We start from the raw sequence: 19499 nt of genomic DNA on the forward strand, positions 1-19499 counted from the left end.
CATTCCTGGCAGTGTAAAGGGACAAGAAATACTGGAAGGATACAACATTTATGGTAGTGCTTTGGCTCCCAGTGAGCAAGTAGGGAAATACATGAGACTAGAGATGGGGCCAACTGATAAACTTTATTTGCTTTTTATTCTTAAATAAACATTTTAAGTAAATAGAATAAAATAAAATAATAATTGTCATGTACTAACAATGGAAACATACATGCTTGTTATACTATTTTAGACTCTTTTTTTACATTCTAAATTTTCTCTCAAAAATTTAGTACCTCTCCCCCACTCCTCACCCTAAGACTCAGGTCAATTGCTTTTATTTAGAGCCCTAAAATCCCTCATTTACTCATGCTAAAAATGTTTATCGTGTCCTCTTTAAGTGCCAGGCACAAGCTCTTGATACAAAAAAAAACCACCCAGAATCTTTGGAAACAAGGGCCAGGACTGGCTACACAATTTGTGGAGTTCACAGCAAAATGAAAACATGGAGCCCCTTATTCAAAAATGATTAAGACTTTTAAGACGCTGACAACAGAGCATTAAACCAAGCATGGGCCCTTCTAAGTGGGGAACCTGTGTGACCGTACTGGTTGCACGCCCATGAAGTCAGCAAGGGGGTTATAGTTTCTTAAGTACAGAAAAGGGATGTATTCGTACATTCAGCCTACTTTCTTACTAGTCACAAATTACTGAAATGTTCGAAATCATTCATTAGCTTGCGTCTTCCTCGTAAAAGCAGCTCTCTGGGCTCCATACTCCATTCCAAAGTCACGAAAAACAGAACGAGTGAAGGAGGCTGTTCCAGCCAGAACACTAACTGCTACTGGGAACAAATGTTACAGAATACGAATGCTCTGTGTCCCGTGAGTTGAACCATCAACAGTAGTTTATGAAACACATTTGTTGACAAGTACGTCGAACAGAATTTCTGTCGTTTTTCCCGTGCCCTGGCTATTACAGGACTTCAGGGAAGTGCAGAGAAACTAAAATCAGACCAGATGGGCCTCCAGAGTTATGTGCCTCTAGTTTGGATACATTTCTGAAGTCCTGAACTGCTTGCATGATCTGGTAGGGGTGTGGGGCAATGCTAACAGAACTACCAGAGGCCAGATTCCAGGATTCCCAGGAAGTTTGATTTTATATCCTCTTCCTAGGAATGAGACAGACATGTTCTAAGACTTTGTTGAAAAAAATCTAGCCTGTAAATTTTTTTCTATTTTGATCACAAAGCTTTCTAACTAACCTCTCTTGTACCAACTTGGTCAGGAAAAATAAAAGTACAGGCAGCTAGGCCTTCTCCTCGGCTTCGGTTAGGTTACCCTCACCAACATTGGCTTAATTGATACTTGTATAATATAGGCAAGTTCTAAATTTTTAAAAGAGACAGTAAACGAGGCTACTTAGCTATAAAGTGGTGAAGTCTATTTTCTTGATTTTAAAGCAAAATATAGGCCTTATGATGATAATACTGTACAACCTAGCACAGAGTATGTACTCCATATATGTTGTGGAACAAACAGAATGGATACTTAGGTGCTCATAGGGTCATTCTAAAATTATAGTTGCTCTAAATGGCCAATGACTCGATCACCAAAATATTCTGATTTAAGCCATTAGGTCTACAATTATATTTTGCAATATGTTGTTGCATAAGAGTTCATTTACCAAACCTCAGCATTCTTATAGAATCAATGCAAATGGAAGGAGAGTTCAATAAATGTCTACATGGTACATTTGCAGAGGGCTTAGGATTTTTAAATGTATTTCCATGTATCCACACAATAAATTCTGAAATGAGCACAGCAAGAATTATTATAGAAGAGAGAGGCCAAGAAGTGCCTAAAGCCTGAGAATCAGTGACAGAACCAGGCAAATGGCTGTTTTCTGACTCATAAGCTAATACCTTCTGTGTTGCATTGGACTATCTACTGCAGGGCTCAGCAAAAGGAGATGCAAAAACAAGGTAAAATGACCCAGAATGGAAGAGAAGTAAAAGGAATCAGAAGTTCTTTTAGCATTACTTAAGGCTTTCACATAATCACAGACTTCCCAATATTGTCTGAGGACATCCAGGATCAAATGTTGATTGCACTTTTTTTCTGTGGTTAATTAAATTTGGACACAAGTGCATAGAGAGGCAACAAGTCTACTAAAGACGGAGGTAACAGCCAGTGAATGTCATCAGAGCAGACCTCTGCAAAGCCTGACTAGCAATTTGGATTTTAGAAACAAGGATATCTCACATCCTAATTAAGTGGTAAGCAACTGTTGAGGGCAGTGTTTGGTTCAACTGGTGATATTCTGTGCTTGGATCAGATCCCAAGAGTCTCAAACTGACAATAATCGTTATTATAACTTAAAAAATACCATAGCTCCTCCAAATGTAATGGAGAAGGCAGATAGTGGCTTGGCGTGGATATCTGCCAGCTGCAAACTAGTAGCATGCCCTCAGGAGGGTCTCTTTGCCCACTTATATATCAAATTTCTACTTTGAAAAAGAGGGGTTGGATTAGACAATCTTTGAATCCTTTCTGTTTCTAAAATTTTATTCTAGCTACAAATTAGACATTCAATTCTAATAAAATACAGAGGCATAACACAGGCTAGCAACCCTAGAGGCAGAAATCCCATAAATAAAATTTATGATGTAAATGGCATTGAATTCTGCCAAGTGGAGAAATTGAATAGTGTCAATAAATTTAGTCCTTTCACAAACTAGCCTGGACTGATGCACATGGTTGGCCAGCTGTGGGACTTTCTATACTTTTTTCAGCAATTCTTTTATTTCTATGTGATTAATTACTATATTTCCTAGAACATCTATTCCACACATCACACATTTTTTTTGCTCTCTTCACATCAAAGGACACTTCCTGACGCCCCCCGTTGTCAATATCCTTGCTTCTTGCCTTGCTGAGACTGTGACTGCTGATATAAAATCTGCCCTCACTCCCTTCCTCTCAAAGTCTCTCTCTCCCCCTTCACTCTCTCCTTGCCCCTCTCCAATTCCAGGGTTCTCCCTTCTTCTAAAAAATAAGTGTCTTGGTAATTTTATTCCATTTTCTTATTCCACCTACTCTGCATCCTTTCTCTTGATTCTTCAAGGACCTTCCTCTGAGTCAAAAAGTTGTTGAACTATTTTCCACTATATCAAAGCAAAACTAAAACTAATACTTCTTATTCCTGCCATTACCTTTTAACACAAGATTTCTCAAAATTAATCTATTTTCTTCTGTTTTCTTACCACTCATAATGTCTAAATCTCTTTGCAGTCTGGTGTCTGACCTGTTAGTACAGTAAAACATCATGGTCAAATCCAATGATTTAATCATCTGTAAACTTCGTAACTACTTTAAAATCTACTCTTTTTTTCCAAATCTGTTCCTATTCCTGTTGTCTTCACATTCCTTCTCCCTGTGTCCAATCAGTTTTCAAGTCCAGTTATATTTCCCTGAGTGATACCTCTTGCACTTGTCTTGCCTCTACTACTAAGTAACACTTAAAGGCCCAGTTTGGGTTCTTACTATCTCTGGACTCTTAGAATAATTTTCAAGCTGGTAAACCATTTCCAAAATCTTTTTATCACTCACTGCTGGCCTGTTTAAGCTCAAGAGAAAGAAGTTTCTAGTGATTTTAGCGGTATCTAAAATGGAACAGCGTGCCTGAAGTGGCAATTATCACATAAAATAACTAATATCAAAACTAACAAGACTAGCAGCAAACTCAGTATCATTTCTTTTTTTTCTTTTAAACATCTTTATGGGAGTATAACTGCTTTACAATACTACATTACTTTCTGCTGTATAACAAATTAAATCAGCTATACGTATACATATATCCCCATAACCCTTCCCGCTTGCGTCTCCCTCCCAACCTCCCTACCCCACCCCTCTATGTGGTCACAAAACACCGAGCTGATCTCCCTGTGCTATGCGGCTACTTCCCACTAGCTATCAATTTTACATTTGGTAGTGTATATATGTCCATGCCACTCTCTTACTTCGTCCCAGCTTACCCTTCCCCCTCCCTGTGTCCTCAAATCCATTCGCTACATCTGCATCTTTATTCCTGTCCTGCCCCTAGGTTCTTCAGAACCACTTTTTTTTTTTTAGATTCCATATATATGGTTTAGGATACGGTATTTGTTTTTCTCTGACTTACTTCACTCTGTATGACAGTCTCTAGGTCCATATACCTAACTACAAATAATTCAATTTCATTTCCTTTTATGGCTGAGTTATATTCCATTGTATATATGTGCCACATCTTCTTTATCCATTCATCTGCTGATGGATGCTTAGATTGCTTCCATGTCCTGGCTATTGTAAATAGAGCTGCAATGAACATTGTGGTACATGACTCTTTTTGAATTATGCTTTTCTCAGGGTTAACATCACTCTTTTTGAATTACGGTTTTCTCAGGGTATGTGTCCAGTAGTGGGACTGCTGGGTCGTATGGTAGCTCTATTTTTAGATTTTTAAGGAACCTCCATACTGTTCTCCATGGTAGCTGTATCAATTTACATCCCCACCAACAGTGCAAGAGGGTTCCCTTTTCTCCACACGCTCTCCAGCTTTTATTGTTTGTAGACTTTTTGATGATGTCCATTCTGACTGCTGTGAGGTGAAACCTCATTGTAGTTTTGATTTTCATTTCACTAACGACTAGTGATGTTGAGCAACCTTTCATGTGTTTATTGGCAATCTGTATATCTTCTTTGGAGGACTGTCTATATAGGTCTTCTGCCCATTTTTTGATTGGGGTTTTATTTTTGATATTGAGCTGCATGAGCTGCTTGTATAATTTGGAGGTTAATCCCTTGTCAGTTCCTTAATTTGCAAATATTTTCTCCCATTTTGACGGTTGTCTTTTCGTCTCGTTTATGGTTTCCTTTGCTGTGCAAAAGCTTTTAAGTTTCATTAGGTCCCAGTTGTTTATTTTTGTTTTTATTTCCCTATCTCTAGGAGGTGGGTCAAAAAGGATCTTGCTGTGATTTATGTCATAGAGTGTTCTGCCTATGTTTTCCTCTAAGAGTTTTATAGTGTCTGGCCTTCCATTTAGGTCTTCAATCCATTTTGATTTTATTTTTGTGTATGGTGTTAGGGAGTGTTCTAACTTCATTCTTTTACATGTAACTGTCCAGTTTTCCCACACCACTTACTGAAGAGGCTGTCTTTTCTCCATTGTATATTCTTGCCTCCTTTATAAAAGATAAGGTGACTGTATGTGTGTGGGTTTATCTCTGGGCTTTCTATCCTGTTCCACTGATCTATATTTCTGTTTTTGTGCTACTTCCATCCTGTCTTGATTACTGTAGCTTTATAGTATCGTCTGAAGTCTGGGAGCCTGATTTCTCCAGCTCCGTTTTTCTTTCTCGAGATTGCTTTGGCTATTCGGGGTCTTTTGTGTTTCCATATGAAATGTGCAATTTTTTGTTCTAGTTCTGTGAAAAATGCCATTGGTAGTTTGATAGGGATTGCATTGAATCTGTAGATTGCTTTGGGTAGTAGAGTCATTTTCACAATGCTGATTCTTCCAATCCAAGAACATGGTATATCTCTCCATCTGTTTGTATCATTTTTAATTTCTTTCATCAGTGTTTTATAGTTTCCTGCATACAGGTCTTTTGTCTCCTTGGTAGGTTTATTCCTAGGTAATTTATTCTTTTTGTTGCAATGGTAAATGGGAGTGTTTCCTTAATTTCTCTTCCAGATTTTTCATCATTACTGTATAGGAATGCAAGAGATTTCTGTGCATTAATTTTGTATCCTGCTACTCTACCAAATTCATTTTCTGGTAGCATCTTTAGGACTCTCTATAGTATCATGTCATCTGCAAACAGTGACAGTTTTACCTCTTCTTTCTGATTTGGATTCCTTTTGTTTCTTTTTCTTCTCTGATTGCTGTGGCTAAAACTTCCAAAACTATGTTGAATAATAGTGGTGAGAGTAGGCAACCTTGTCTTGCTCCTGATCTGAGTGGAAATGATTTCAGCTTTTTACCACTGAGAACAATGTTGGCTATGGGTTTGTCATATATGCCCTTTATTATGTTGAGAGTTCCCTCTAAGCCCACTTTCTGAAGGGTTTTTATCATAAATCGGTGCTGAATTTTGTCAAAAGCTTTTTCTGCATCTATTGAGATGATCATATGGTTTTTATTCTTCAATTTGTTAATACGGTGTATCACATTGATTGATTTGCGTATATTGAAGAATCCTTGCATTCCTGGGATAAACTCCACTTGATCATGGTGTATGATCTTTTTAATGGCCGTTGAATTCTGTTTGCTAGTATTTTGTTGAGGATTTTTGCATCCATGTTCATCAGTGATATTAGCCTGTAGTTTTCTTTCTTTCTGACATCATTGTCTGGTTTTGGTGTCAGGTTGATGGTGGTCTTGTACAATGGGTTTGGACGTATTCCTCCCTCTGCTGTATTTTGGGAGAATTTGAGAAAGATAGCTGTTACCTCTTCTCTAAATGTTTGATAGAATTTGCCTGTGAAGCCATTTGGTCTGGGGCTTTTGTTTGTTGGAAGATTTTGAATCACAATTTCAATCTCAGGGCTTGTGATTGGTCTGTTTACACTTTCTATTTCTTCCTGGTTAAGTCTTGGAAGGTTGTGCTTTTTAAGAATTTGTCCATTTCTTCCAGGTTGTCCATTTTATTAGCATATAGTTGCTTGTAGTAATCTCTCATGATCCTTTGTATTTCTGCAGTGTCACTTGTTAATTCTCCTTTTTCATTTCTAATTCTGTTGAGTCTTCTCCCTTTTTTCTTGATGAATCTGGCTAATGGTTTATCAATTTTGTTTATCTTCTCAAAGAACCAGCTTTTAGTTTTACTGATCTTTGCTATCGTTTCCTTCATTTCTTTTTCATTTATTTCTGATCTGATTTTTATGATTTCTTTCCTTCTGCTAACTTTGGGTATTTTTGTTCTTCTTTCTCTAGTTGCTTTAGGTGTAAAGTAAGGTTGTTTATTTGAGATGTTTCTTGTTTCTTGAGGTAGGGTTGCATTGCTATAAACCTCCCTCTTAGAACTGCTTTTGCTGCATCCCATACGTTTTGGGTAGTTGTGTTTTCATTGTCATTTGTTTCTAGATATTTTTGATTTCCTCTTTGATTTCTTCAGTGATCTCTTGCTTATTAAGTAGTGTATCGTATAGCCTCCATGTGTTTGTATTTTTTAGTTTTCCTATAATTGATATCTAGTCTTATAGAGTTGTGGTCATAAAAGACACTTGATACGATTTCAACTTTCTTAAATTTACCAAGGCTTGATTTGTTACCCAAGATATGATCTATCCTGGAGAAGATTCCATGAGCACTTGAGAAGAAAGTGTATTCTGTTGTTTTTGGATGGAATGTCCTATAAATATCAATTAAGTCCATCTTGTTTAATGTGTCATTTAAAGCTTGTGTTTCCTTATTTTCATTTTGGATGATCTGTCCATTGGTGAAAGTGGGGTGTTAAAGTCCCCTACTATTATTGTGTTACTGTCGATTTCCCCTTTTATGGCTGCTAACATGTGCCTTGTGTACTGAAGTGCTCCTACACTGGGTGCATAAATATTTACAATTGTTATATCTTCTTCTTTGGCTGATCCCTTGATCATTATGTAGTGTCTTTCTTTTTCTCTTGTACTAGTTTTTATTTTACTCCATTTTGTGTGATATGAGAATTGCTACTCCCGCTTGCTTGTGATTTCCATTCGCATGGAATATCTTTTTCCATCCGCTCACTTTCAGTCTTATGTGTCCCTAGGTCTGAAGTGGGTCTCTTGTAGACAGCATATATACAGGTCTTGTTTTTTTATCCATTCAGCCAGTCTGTCATTTGGTTGGAGCATTTAATCCATTTACATTTAAGGTAATTATCAATATGTATGTTCCTATTCCCATTTTCTTAATTGTTTTGGGTTTGTTATTGTGGGTCTTTTCCTTCTCTTGTGTTTCCTCCCTAGAGAAGTTCCTTTAGCATTTGTTGTAAAGCTGGTTTGGTGGTGCTGAGTTCTCTTAACTTTTGCTTATCTCTAAAGGTTTTAATTTCTCCATCAAATCTGAATGAGATCCTTGCTGGGTAGAGTAATCTTGCTTGTAGGTTTTTCCCTTTCATCACTTTAAATATGTCCTGCCACACTCTTCTCCTTGCAGAGTTTCTGCTGAAAGATCAGCTGTTAACCTTATGGGGATTCCCTTGTATGTTAATTGTTGATTTTCCCTTGCTGCTTTCAATATTTTTTCTTTGTATTTAATTTTTGACAGTGTGATTAATATGTGTCTTGGCGTGTTTCTCCTTGGATTTATCCTGTATGGGACTCTCTGTGCTTCCTGGACCTGACTATTTCCTTTCCCATATTAGGGAAGTTTTCAACTATGACCTCTTCAAATATTTTCTTAGTCCCTTTCTCTTTCTCTTCTTCTTCTGGGACCCCTACAATTCGAAAGTTGGTGCATTTAATGTTGTTCCAGAGGTCTCTGAGACTGTCCTCAATTGTTTTCATTCTTTTTTCTTTATTCTTCTCTGTGATAGTTTTTTCTACCATTTTATCTTCCAGGTCACTTATCCGTTCTTCTGCCTCAGTTATTCTGCTATTGATTCCTTCTAGAGGATTTTTAATTTCATTTATTGTGTTGTTCATCATTGTTTGTTTGTTCTTTAGTTCTTCTAGGTCCTTGTTAAACGTTTCTTGGATTTTCTCCATTCTATTTCCAAGATTTTGGATCATTTTTACTATCATTACTCTGAATTCTTTTTCAGGTAGACTGCCTATTTCCTCTTCATTTGTTTGGTCTGGGGTTTTTTACCTTGCTCCTTCATCTGCTATGGTTTCTCTGTCTTCTCATTTTGCTTAACTTATTGCATTTGAGGTCTCCTTTTTGCAGGCTGTACGTTTGTAGTTCCCGTTGTTTTTGCTGTCTACCCCCCGTGGGTAAGGTTAGTTCAGTGGGTTGTGTAAGCTTCCTGGTGGAGGGGACTGGTGCCTGTGTTCTGGTGGATGAGAGCTGGATCTTGTCTTTCTGGTGGGCAGGACCATGTCCGGTGGTGTGTTTTGCAGTGTCTGTGAACTTATTATGATTTTAGGCAGCCTCTCTGCTAATGGGTGGGGCTGTGTTTCTGTCTTGCTAGTTGTTTGGCATGGCTTGTCCAGCACTGGAGCTTGCTGGTCATTGAGTGGGGCTAGGTCTTAGCGTTGACATGGAGATCTCTGGGAGATTTCTCACTGACTGGTATTACCTGGGACCAGTAGGTCTCTGGTGGACCAATGTCCTGAACTCGGCTCTCCCACCTCAGAGGCTCAGGCCTGACACTTGGTCGGAGCACCAAGACCCTGTCAGCCACACGGCTCTATAACTCTGTCCAGTGTAGTTTTTGCTTTGATAATTCTTATCCACATGGAAAATGAAATACATCCCACAGGATTCGACTGGAGGTGTCACTCGCGCAAGTCACAAGTCTCAAGTGATGCACTTTGGCAGGAGTATCATGCAAATGATGCCGTGTTCTTCCTGTTGCATCCTATTGGGGGGTGCACAATTTCAATTTGTTGCATTCCTTGTGATGTTAACTTTGTTTACTTGATTCATTTGATGAAGATGGTCTCTGCCAGATTTCCTAGTACTCAGAATCTAAGATCCAGTTGCTAAGTGGGTTCCTTGCTTTGGGATGTTGCAGTCCCTCTCAGTGGATAAACCTGAGATGATGGTGGCTTGGACGAGGGTGGCAGAGGTGGTAAGAAGTGGGGGATTCTGGGGAATTCCCTGATGGTCCTGTGGTTAAGACTCTAAGCTTTCAGTCCCGAGGGTAGAGGTGTGATACCTGGCCAGGTAACTAGAGGCTCTTGGGAAGAACCTGCTTCTTAACTCATTAAGGTTGTTGGCAGAATCCAGTTTCTACTGGCTATGGCTCCAAGGTCCTGTTTCCTGGCTGGCTGGGAGCTTGGAGCTGCTCTCTGTTCCTACAGGCTTCCTGGACTTCTTTTTGTGTACCCCCAAACTCCTCACGCCTCAGTATCATTTCTTGAGTATTCATTGCATGCCAGTGAACATACTCACATTTTACATGTGTCATCTCATTTAATTCTGACAACACTATGAGATATTACTGTTATTACTCCCATTTTACAGATGAGAAAATCAAGGCTTAAAGCATTTAAGTAACCTGTCCAAGGTCACTCAGCTAACAGAGCAGAAGTCTGAACTTAGGTCAGTCTGACCAGAATTTATACCCCGAGCAATCATGCTATGTACCATCCCTGGAGATACTCACTGTGACTGACGTCTGTTTGCGAGATGTTTCAGAGGAGGTTCAAGGGCTGAATGGACTAGTTAGATGATTTTTAAAGCTAGTTTTGGACATTCCACTTGCCTATTCATTCATGCATTTGTTGAGAACTACTGTTGTAAAGTGTGATGCAAGACAAGTAAGACGCTGGGCATAAATTAAAAAATGAACTCACAGAATAGGGAAAGAGGCAGGTGTACATTTGCATATGACTAAACAAGGCAGGATGAAAAGCAAAGCACCTGAGGGTGGCTGGGCATGGCACCCTGAAGCCTGAATTTGTAAAAAGGCTACCTTGTAAACCCCACCTCGGCGGTAGATTTAGAGCAGGAAATCCTACCCAGATCCAGGGAAAGCAGAATAGGCCAGATTTAAACCCCATGTCAGGAGGATGACTCAAAGATTCCTTGAGATAGATTCTTGGAGAGAATCTATGACCTTTTTTTTTTTTTTTTTTTTTTAACCAGCCAGTGGGAACCTGGGGAAGATTCTTCAACAGAATCAACAGGTAAATAAAGTTGAGCAGTAATGAAGGAAGTTAGATTTATCAGCAGTAATGAAGGAAGTTAGATTTATCAGCAGTAATGAAGGAAGTTAGATTTATCAGCAGTAGAATAATCAGAGAAAAACTGGAGGGAGGAATCTCACTTTGCTGTAGTCCAGATATGAGATAACAAAGGAGTGAAACATGGAAGGAATAGAATGAAGGGGAAAAAAGGAACAGATCAAAGTTAAATTGATGAGACTAGACTCCTTATGGGATATGGGTGACAAGGGAAGTGTAAATAAAAATCAAAACTCAATATTCAAGCTTGAGAAGAGGGAAGTTAAAGAGATGGAAAAGGAGGTTTTTTTAGTAGTATAGACAACATTGATTTAGTTTGAGTTTGAGGTGCTGAACACTGTTACCTGGTCATCCTAATGAAAATATTCTACAGACAACTAAAAATACACTCTTAGAACTTTGGAATTGGGTCAAGGTCAGAGGTTTAGCATTGGAAGTCATTTACATCCTTATACCACTCCTGCTATTGCTTGTAGAACAGCAACGTCAGAAATTCCTGGGAGGTTTTAGAAATGCACAATCTCAGGCTATTCCTAAGGACTGTGGAATCAGAACCCACATTTTAACAATATCTCCCACATGATTTGCAAGTACGTCAAAGTTCAATATCTCCCACATGATTTGCAAGTATGTCAAACTTTGAGAATCACTGTTCTATATAGAGGTGATAGAGACATGGCTTATAGCTGAGATAAGGAGGATACATAGGTGGACATCCAAGGATATATCTCTATTCCACATTTGAGAGACAGGACAACAAGTAAGCAACACATAAGAGGAAGAGGGTAAGAGGAAAATCGAAATAAAAATTTCAAAGGAAGAAAGAATTCAAGAATGGGAGGATGGCCAAAATTCCCACAAAGAGGTTTAAAAGGATAAGAACTGAGAAAACTCTACTGGATCTAGCAATTAATTGCTAGATCACCAAGAGAAGTTTCAGTGGAATGGTAAAAAGAGGACCGAAGCCAGTGAAAGAGAATAAAGACTGTGAGTGTGGTAGAGAAGTCAAGAATATGAGAGCACATTAATCTGATAAGTTTTGGAATTAAGAGAAGAGTCTGAAAAGTAGCTTAGAAGATATAACACAGTCAACAGAAGATGTTGTTTGGGAGTAGGGAAATCTTGAGCATGTTTGTAAGCAAGAGGCAGGGCACCAATATCAGTAAAGAGGCAAATGTAAAAGATCAAAGGCTTATGGAATATGGAAGCGACCAGATGATGAGCACTGTCTGAAGTCAGAAACATGTTCCTTGGTAAGAACAGAAGAGAGTTAAAACTAAATGTGGGATGAAGAAACAGTGAGCTGACGGCAAATAGCCTAAATTTTCTTCAGTATTGCAGAAACCAGGATGGATTGGGATACGAAAAGAGTCAGGGTCAGTAGCCAGGATGCTATTCCCAGGATGCAGGGTAAGGTAAGGAGTGTCTGGATTGGAATCATTGACATGGAAATGGAGAAGCAGAAGATAAAGATACTAATATGGGTACTTCTCAAAGGCAAAACCAATGTAACTCAGAGCCTCAATACCTATAGGAAATGAAGAATTTAAAAATTCATGAAGTTTCAAATTATGGAGAGTGAAAGAATTATGATACTTCAGAAAGTAATAGGGGAACTGATATTTCAAGAGAAAAGTATGAGTTCAATTTTGTTCTACGTCTGAAGTAATGGTAAGGCATAAAAGTGAAAATGCTAACATTTTACTGTTTATTCATTCAGTATAAATTTACTGAAGGCCTACTATGTGCCAGATGCTGGCCCGGGGACTGAGGAAACAATGGTGGATTAAGATACCCATGGTCCCTATCCTCACAGAGCTTAAAATTTACATGGCAAGACAAATGGGTAACAAGGCATTGGGCTAAATCAAGTGAGAATTTCCAGACATCAAAAATGTTCACTTCTTAACAACTTGGGATAAAGAAAAAAAAAAAAGGCAAGAGTCAGCCCGGGACCAGCCAAAAAGGAGGGCCCTCACTGTACATTAAGAGCAAGTAAGTACAATGTGAACGTGTTAGAAAATGTGAAAAGAAAATTCTAAAAGAATCATAAAGCTTTAATAAGTTGGCAAAGGAGTGAGAACTAAGGCAATCTTGAACACTTTAACAAGCTGGAAACATGCGAAGGAAAAAATATGCTATTAATGGTGAAATAAATTGTGGTTTTAACTCTTCATCTGGGCCAATCTGGAAAGCTTTCTTTTGACCTTAGATATATTGAGGACAAACATGTACATTCTTCCTTTCAAAGCCCATTAAGAATAAAAACTGTAAATTAGGTACATCTACTCTCCAAAGAATGTGAACTCAGAAAAGGCTCTAAAAACATGGGAGAACCATATGGACCCTATGCAAATAGGAATGGAAACATACAACCAAGGATAAAGTGACTCATTAATGTTTCGAAGCTTAAAACAAATAAAACAGAAAACAGAGGTTTTCTCATTAGAAACTCACCACACGAGAGCTTTGATATATAAAGTCAAAAGTCAAAGTATAGGGGCTTCCCTGGTGGTGCAGTGGTTGAGAGTCTGCCTGCCAATACAGGGGACACGGGTTCGAGCCCTGGTCTGGGAAGATCCCACATGCCGCGGAGCAACTAGACCCATGAGCCACAACAACTGAGCCTGCGCGTCTGGAGCTTGTGCTCCGCAACAAGAGAGGCCGCGACAGTGAGAGGCCTGCGCACCGCAATGAAGAGTGGCCCCCGCTCGCCACAACTAGAGAAAGCCCTCACACAGAAACGAAGATCCAACACAGCCAAAAATGAATAAATAAATAAAATGTAAAAAAAGTCAAAGTATAATGTAAAGAAACCTTTCCAATAACTTGCACTTGCATAGTAATATGCAAATTACTAAACGATGCTATACAAACCAATGTGAAATGATTCTGTTTTAAAAAAAAACAGAGACTTTACACATAGTGCCAAATATTAGAGTTAAATGGATTAAAATGACATCAGTTGATGTTCCTGTAGCAAGCCAAGGGCATTCAGATTCCAACAGTTTTGTCAGAATATGCTCCTGAAGGAAAACTTGAGCTGTACTAATCTTCTAATTTTCAAGGAGGAATCATTCCCTGTAACTATTATTGCTTACTCTAACCTACTGGATTAATCTAAATTCTAAACAATACCATCTACCTAATCATATGAGGGTGGATTTCTCCAATTCTGCATCTAAGTACACCAATTGAGTTGTTCTGGTGGATTTATTTGGGTGCTTATAACATGTACAGTATTTCCAGAGCTTTTAAATAAGGACTATTATTTTTTCTCAAATGTCAGCTCTTTATTAACTGTTCTAACTAGGGAGAAAGGAGGGATGGGTAAATAAAATTCACAAGGACTCCAAATGCTTCTTTTTGTCATTACCATTTAATTCTTCCCCTTTAGTCATGTCCTAACAATTCCCTATTTCTGTCAAGGATACTTTGATCCTCCCACATACTCACGTTTGAAACTTGGCAAGCATCTTGACATGTTATTATTGAATCTTTTAAAAAACTTCATTCTAGGTAGAATTATTTATTTTAAATATTGTGATTTGATGGGCATGACTCCATCTATTTGATGAGAAGAGCAGAGCCAGGGTGTATGGGCAAGGGGATGAGAGGGTGAGGTATACACATTGTCTGAGTAGCTTGGGGCCTTCAAGTCAATTGCCTTGGATAAAATTCTAACTCTATCCGGGCAACTGTTCCTCTACCTTCTTCATATTCATTATCTCCTTGTGCTGTCAAACCGTGGCAACCTCTATCAATTAGAATCAATCATCAGATAAGTCGTTTCATGGAGGGGTCAGCAGAACCAAGTGAAATTGAAGAAAAGGCTTGAGGACAGGGGAGGAAATCGTATCCAAATCCTGCTATATGAATTTGCAAGTTACTGAACCTCATGGATATATCAAGCAAGTTGAGTAACCATTAAAATCAGCTACATTTTGTTACAAGAGTATCAGGTCTCCATCCTTCCCTTCTACCCTTCCTGCCCATCCCCTCCCCTCCCTTCTTTGTTTTCCTTCTTTCTTTCTTAGTAAGAGACTAAAAAAAGGAAAAGAAAGCAACCCTTAAGTGTTTGTTTTCTCAGCACTGGCACCCTGTGAACCCATTAGAAACTGAAGTTATCACAAGAAAGAAAGTTCTTTCAAGAGTCCATTTCCAAACAAAGTAAGTTATGGGTTTAGTAGTGGTTGAAATAAGGAATAGTTCAGATTCTTTGAAACAGCTCAAAATTACTTTTCAAAAAATTTAGTTTTGGCATATCTTCTACATACTTTTTCCAAGAATTTCTTCCTTCAGAACTATGGACATGTGAAAGAAAATTTAATTTTTTTCTTTCTTAGTTTAGACTTCTTAATCAAAGTCATATGAAAGGTACTTCTGAGAACTTACAAACATTTTAAAGCTCTTTCTTTTCTGTTCAATTAAGACAAATAAAAAGAAATAAAGCACTATAAAAAATAGATATAAAGCAAAAAAAGTACATGAAAATGTTTTCGATATCTTTAGTACAAGGGAAATACATATTAAAATGGTAATGAGATATGACTACACTAGAATAGCTAAAATGAAAAATGTTGATGACACAAAATGCTGGTGCAGATGTGGAGCAACCAGATACTGCTTGTGGGAATTTAAATGGAAAAATTAGGCCAAAAAAAATCAAATATACATCTTTCCTGTGACATAGCAATTCTACTTTTAGGTATTGATCTAAGAGAAATTAAAAGATATATCTACAAGAGTCTTATACAAAAATGTTTATAAAATTTATATTCAAAATAACCAAAAAACAAGACACAATTCAGGTGTCCACCGTCAAGAAAATGGATCAATAAATTCTGAAATATTCACATAATGGAATACTACTCAGGAATAAAAAAGGAATGAACTATTTATACTTGCAATGTCATGAATGAATCTCAAAAAACATGCTGAATAAATAAGATAGACACAAAAAGAGAACATACTTTATGATTCTGTTTATATGGAATTCTAGAGTGGCCAACTCTAGTACTTTCTGGAGTAATGAAAATGTTTTATGTCTTGATGGGGTGTACAGTACATGGTTACACACCTTTTTTTGTAATTGATTAAATTGTACACCTAAGATCTGTGCATTTTACTAGGTTTAAATTATTCCTCAATAACAAAGTTTTTTATGTAAAAAAGTAATGAAACAAATCTTAAACATTTAAGTCACTTTGAGTATTTAAAATTAAAAAAAAATCTTCTAAAATAAAAACTCCTTGGTTGAAGCTTGAAAATTTTGATTGTCAGATGCAAAGTTTTGAATTTTGTTTGTTTTTTTTTTGTTTTTGTTTTTTTTTTTTTTTTAATTTTTGGTTGTGTTGGGTCTTCGTTTCTGTGCGAGGGCTTTCTCTAGTTGCAGCGAGCGGGGGCCACTCTTCATCGCGGTGCACGGGCCTCTCACTTGTCGCGGCCTCTCTTGTTGCGGAGCACAGGCTCCAGACGCGCAGGCTCAGTAGCGTGGCTCACGGGCCTAGTTGCTCCGCGGCATGTGGGATCTTCCCAGACCAGGGCTCGAACCCGTGTCCCCTGCATTGGCAGGCAGATTCTCAACCACTGCACCACCAGGGAAGCCCCAAGTTTTGAATTTTGAAGCTACTGTAGTAAATACTTATGAAAAGCAAATATCATCTTATACCCAGTTTAGAATCATGGTTCAGCATTTATACAGTGCCCAGCACATAGACAATGCCAACTACATATGCTGGATGGATGAATGGCAGTAATTTAAAAATAAACTTAGGTTTTTCTTATTTTGTTCTGCCAAAGAAGATGGTAGCTTCATTTCCCACTGTGCTTTTCCTTGACCTACATTTCTCCATGTGTTCCTCCCTCCAGTTTTCTAAGTCAATGATCCCTAAGCTTAGGTGAAGTTTCTGATTCAGTAGGTCTGGAGACCTGAGAATTTCCATTTTTTATAATTTCCCAAGTGATGTTTATTGAGGCTGACGCTGCTTAGTTTAGGGACCACACTGAGAGAACTACTGTTTTAGCACTTCGTCAACTGACAGATCAAAGATCCATCGTTTTCAAACCAAAGATGAAGCTCTGCAACTTTTAACAGTCTCTACTAAGTGCTTTCAACCTCATCCTCTGATTTTTTTTTTTTACACTTATCACTGATAACCCCACTTGCTATTTGGCTTATTTTCCTTTCTAGTTTTTTCTTCAGAAAGAAAAAAATACTTGCATGTGTTTTCTATTCAGATAGGTGATAACTCCCTGAAGGGTAGGGATCCTGACTAATGTATCTTCATTCCCCTCACACCTAGATCAGGCTCTACAGCTAATAGCTGATCTGTAAATACTGATGCTCCTGCCATTTACACATTCTTCTAAAGCATGTGCAGATACTATTGAAAGCAAGTGCCAATTTTCAGATGAAAAACAAAATTTTCCATAATGGTGAACTACCTGTCATTGGGACAGTGACTTGGCAATGTCCAGTCATGGTGAGGGTTGATGAGGAAGCCCCAGGACAGGAAGACTGAGCTTGGTGTCAGAGTGCCAACCACCAGCTGGAGGGGTTTGCGAGATCGTGCTTTACCTGCGGAGGTAACAGACAGGTTAATTCTCGTTAATATTTAGTGTATTTTCTTTTTTAAAAATAATTTTTAAAATATTTATTTATTTGGCTGCACTGGGTCTTAGTTGAGGCATGCGGGATCCTTAGTTGAGGCATGCAAACTCTTAGTTGTGGCATGTGGGACCTAGTTCCCTGACCAGGGATCGAACTGGGGTCCCCTGGAGTGCAGAGTCTCAGCCACTGGACCACTAGGGAAGTCCTTTATGATTTGGGTAAAATAGACAAAGGTAATTTAGCAAGAGATGAAGAATGTGAAAGCATTAAGTTCCTTTTCTTTTTATATAGTGCACAAATATTAATAATGGTTTGCCCATGAATTTAAGCAGGAATTTAAGCAGGAATCAAATGAAATACCCTTTTGAGATTTATGTGTGTGTGTATGTGTGTATGTGTGTGTGTGTGTGTGTGTGTGTGTGTGTGTGTGTGTGTATACACATATAAACTATATACAGTCCTAGTTTTTATTTTCTTGCGAGTCAGGGATGAATATGGAGGTCTTGGCTATTATCAATGAAATAAACACACACACATATAGGCATATATATACACATATATATATATATGTATATATATACTCAATTTTCTTTTACAGACAAAATAAATTATGCTTTTTTTTCCCCTGGGACTGTGAATTAGTGTGAAATAACACCTTAGAAAAGAAAGCTTACCATGTAGGTTGCAGGTTATAGTCTTTTTTAAAAAAAACTATTTGGAAGTGTAAAATCCCTTGTGAGACCATTGTAATAGCCTTTTTTTTTTTTTTTTTACAGTGAGTATCTAAATGGAAAAGGTGCACACATTTTTAATACTGCTGGAAGAGTACGAATAATACAGGAAGCACAGTTATTCTGATAAGACTAACTGGATTGGGGCAATGCTAAGAGTGATGTTAATATACCATTCTATATTCTTTTCAAGTATGTGGTGGGGGTGCAGACATTTGCTTTTTCAAAAATATTTGAAATTGCAGGCATGGGAGGAGAGTGAAAAAGAGGAGGGAAGATTTTCAACCATGGAAACCAACACTGGCTCATAAAAGAAATCAGGGTACAATCTAATAGGATTAATTAAAAATCCAATGGGACCTAATAAAATTATGCAGCACTAATGTAAAACATATATGCTTTGTATTTCCATTAATTCTCTTTTTCATTTCATGATACTATGTATATTTGCTATAAAAAGAAATTTTATCTTCATCTACTGTAGTGTGAGCCAAACAGCAAAATGGCCTGTGACCTTTAGAAGGTGGGTAGGAGGGTACCCCTTGTATGAGCTTAGCTAAGGTTATCTGAACCAAATACCCTTGAAAATTGTGCCATGACTGTTGCTTCTGTCAGATTTAAGTTGTATAAGTTGTTATTCTAGCGGAAAAGCCCTCTGAAACAAGAATATACACAACCTAGTGGTGGAAAGTTACTTCACTGTGACATAGATGAATTTTTAAAAGATATCTTAAATAATTTTCAAAGATGGTTATTGTTTAATTACTTGCAAACATGCAACTATACTTCTCTGAAAATCTGTCCAGATCCACCTGCAACAGTACCTTATCTATGATTCAAAGGGTTCAAGTTTGGCCCCCAAGCAGGGCAGATTAGAATCTGAGATAAAGGTGGGGGACACCGGTAGTTTGAAAAAGCCCTGAGGTGATTCTGACAAGTCTTTTTCCACCCCTGAGTTGATTTTCACTCACTCACGTAACACAGCTGTCTCATTTTATAGATGAAAAACAAGGCCCAGAGTAGTTTCAAGGTTGTCCAAGGTTAAGATTCAAATCCAGGTCTCCTGAATTATAATCTACTTTTCTTTTTACTATATCACTGGCTTAGCTCACAATGTATGAAGATAATGTCACTTAGAGAAAAAAGGTACATTTTTCTTTCCCCAAGGAACCTAAGGTTTACATGACTATCAAATAATTATTTCACTAAGTTTGGATCTTACTTTAAAAATGATTAAATAATTAAAATTTATGTGGCAGAGACAAATATAAAATGAATGGAAGCTAATCCATGACTCATTA

At 37.8% G+C, this 19499-nt stretch overlaps 1 protein-coding gene across 1 annotated transcript in view; it reads right to left on the reverse strand.

Moving 5' to 3' along the window:
• The window catches only part of ABI3BP (ABI family member 3 binding protein), a 263592-nt gene that overhangs the window by 149931 nt on the left and 94162 nt on the right, over nucleotides 1-19499 (reverse strand). The window contains exon 4 of the mRNA XM_027103558.1: nucleotides 17302-17434. Coding sequence (XP_026959359.1) covers nucleotides 17302-17434 — 133 coding nt within the window. The remainder of the gene's footprint in view (nucleotides 1-17301; nucleotides 17435-19499) is intronic.

The sequence above is a fragment of the Aethalodelphis obliquidens genome, unplaced genomic scaffold, assembly GCF_003676395.1.
Source record: "Aethalodelphis obliquidens isolate GAN/ISIS:26980383/991018 unplaced genomic scaffold, ASM367639v1 scaffold1, whole genome shotgun sequence".
Classification (NCBI taxonomy): domain Eukaryota; kingdom Metazoa; phylum Chordata; class Mammalia; order Artiodactyla; family Delphinidae; genus Aethalodelphis; species Aethalodelphis obliquidens.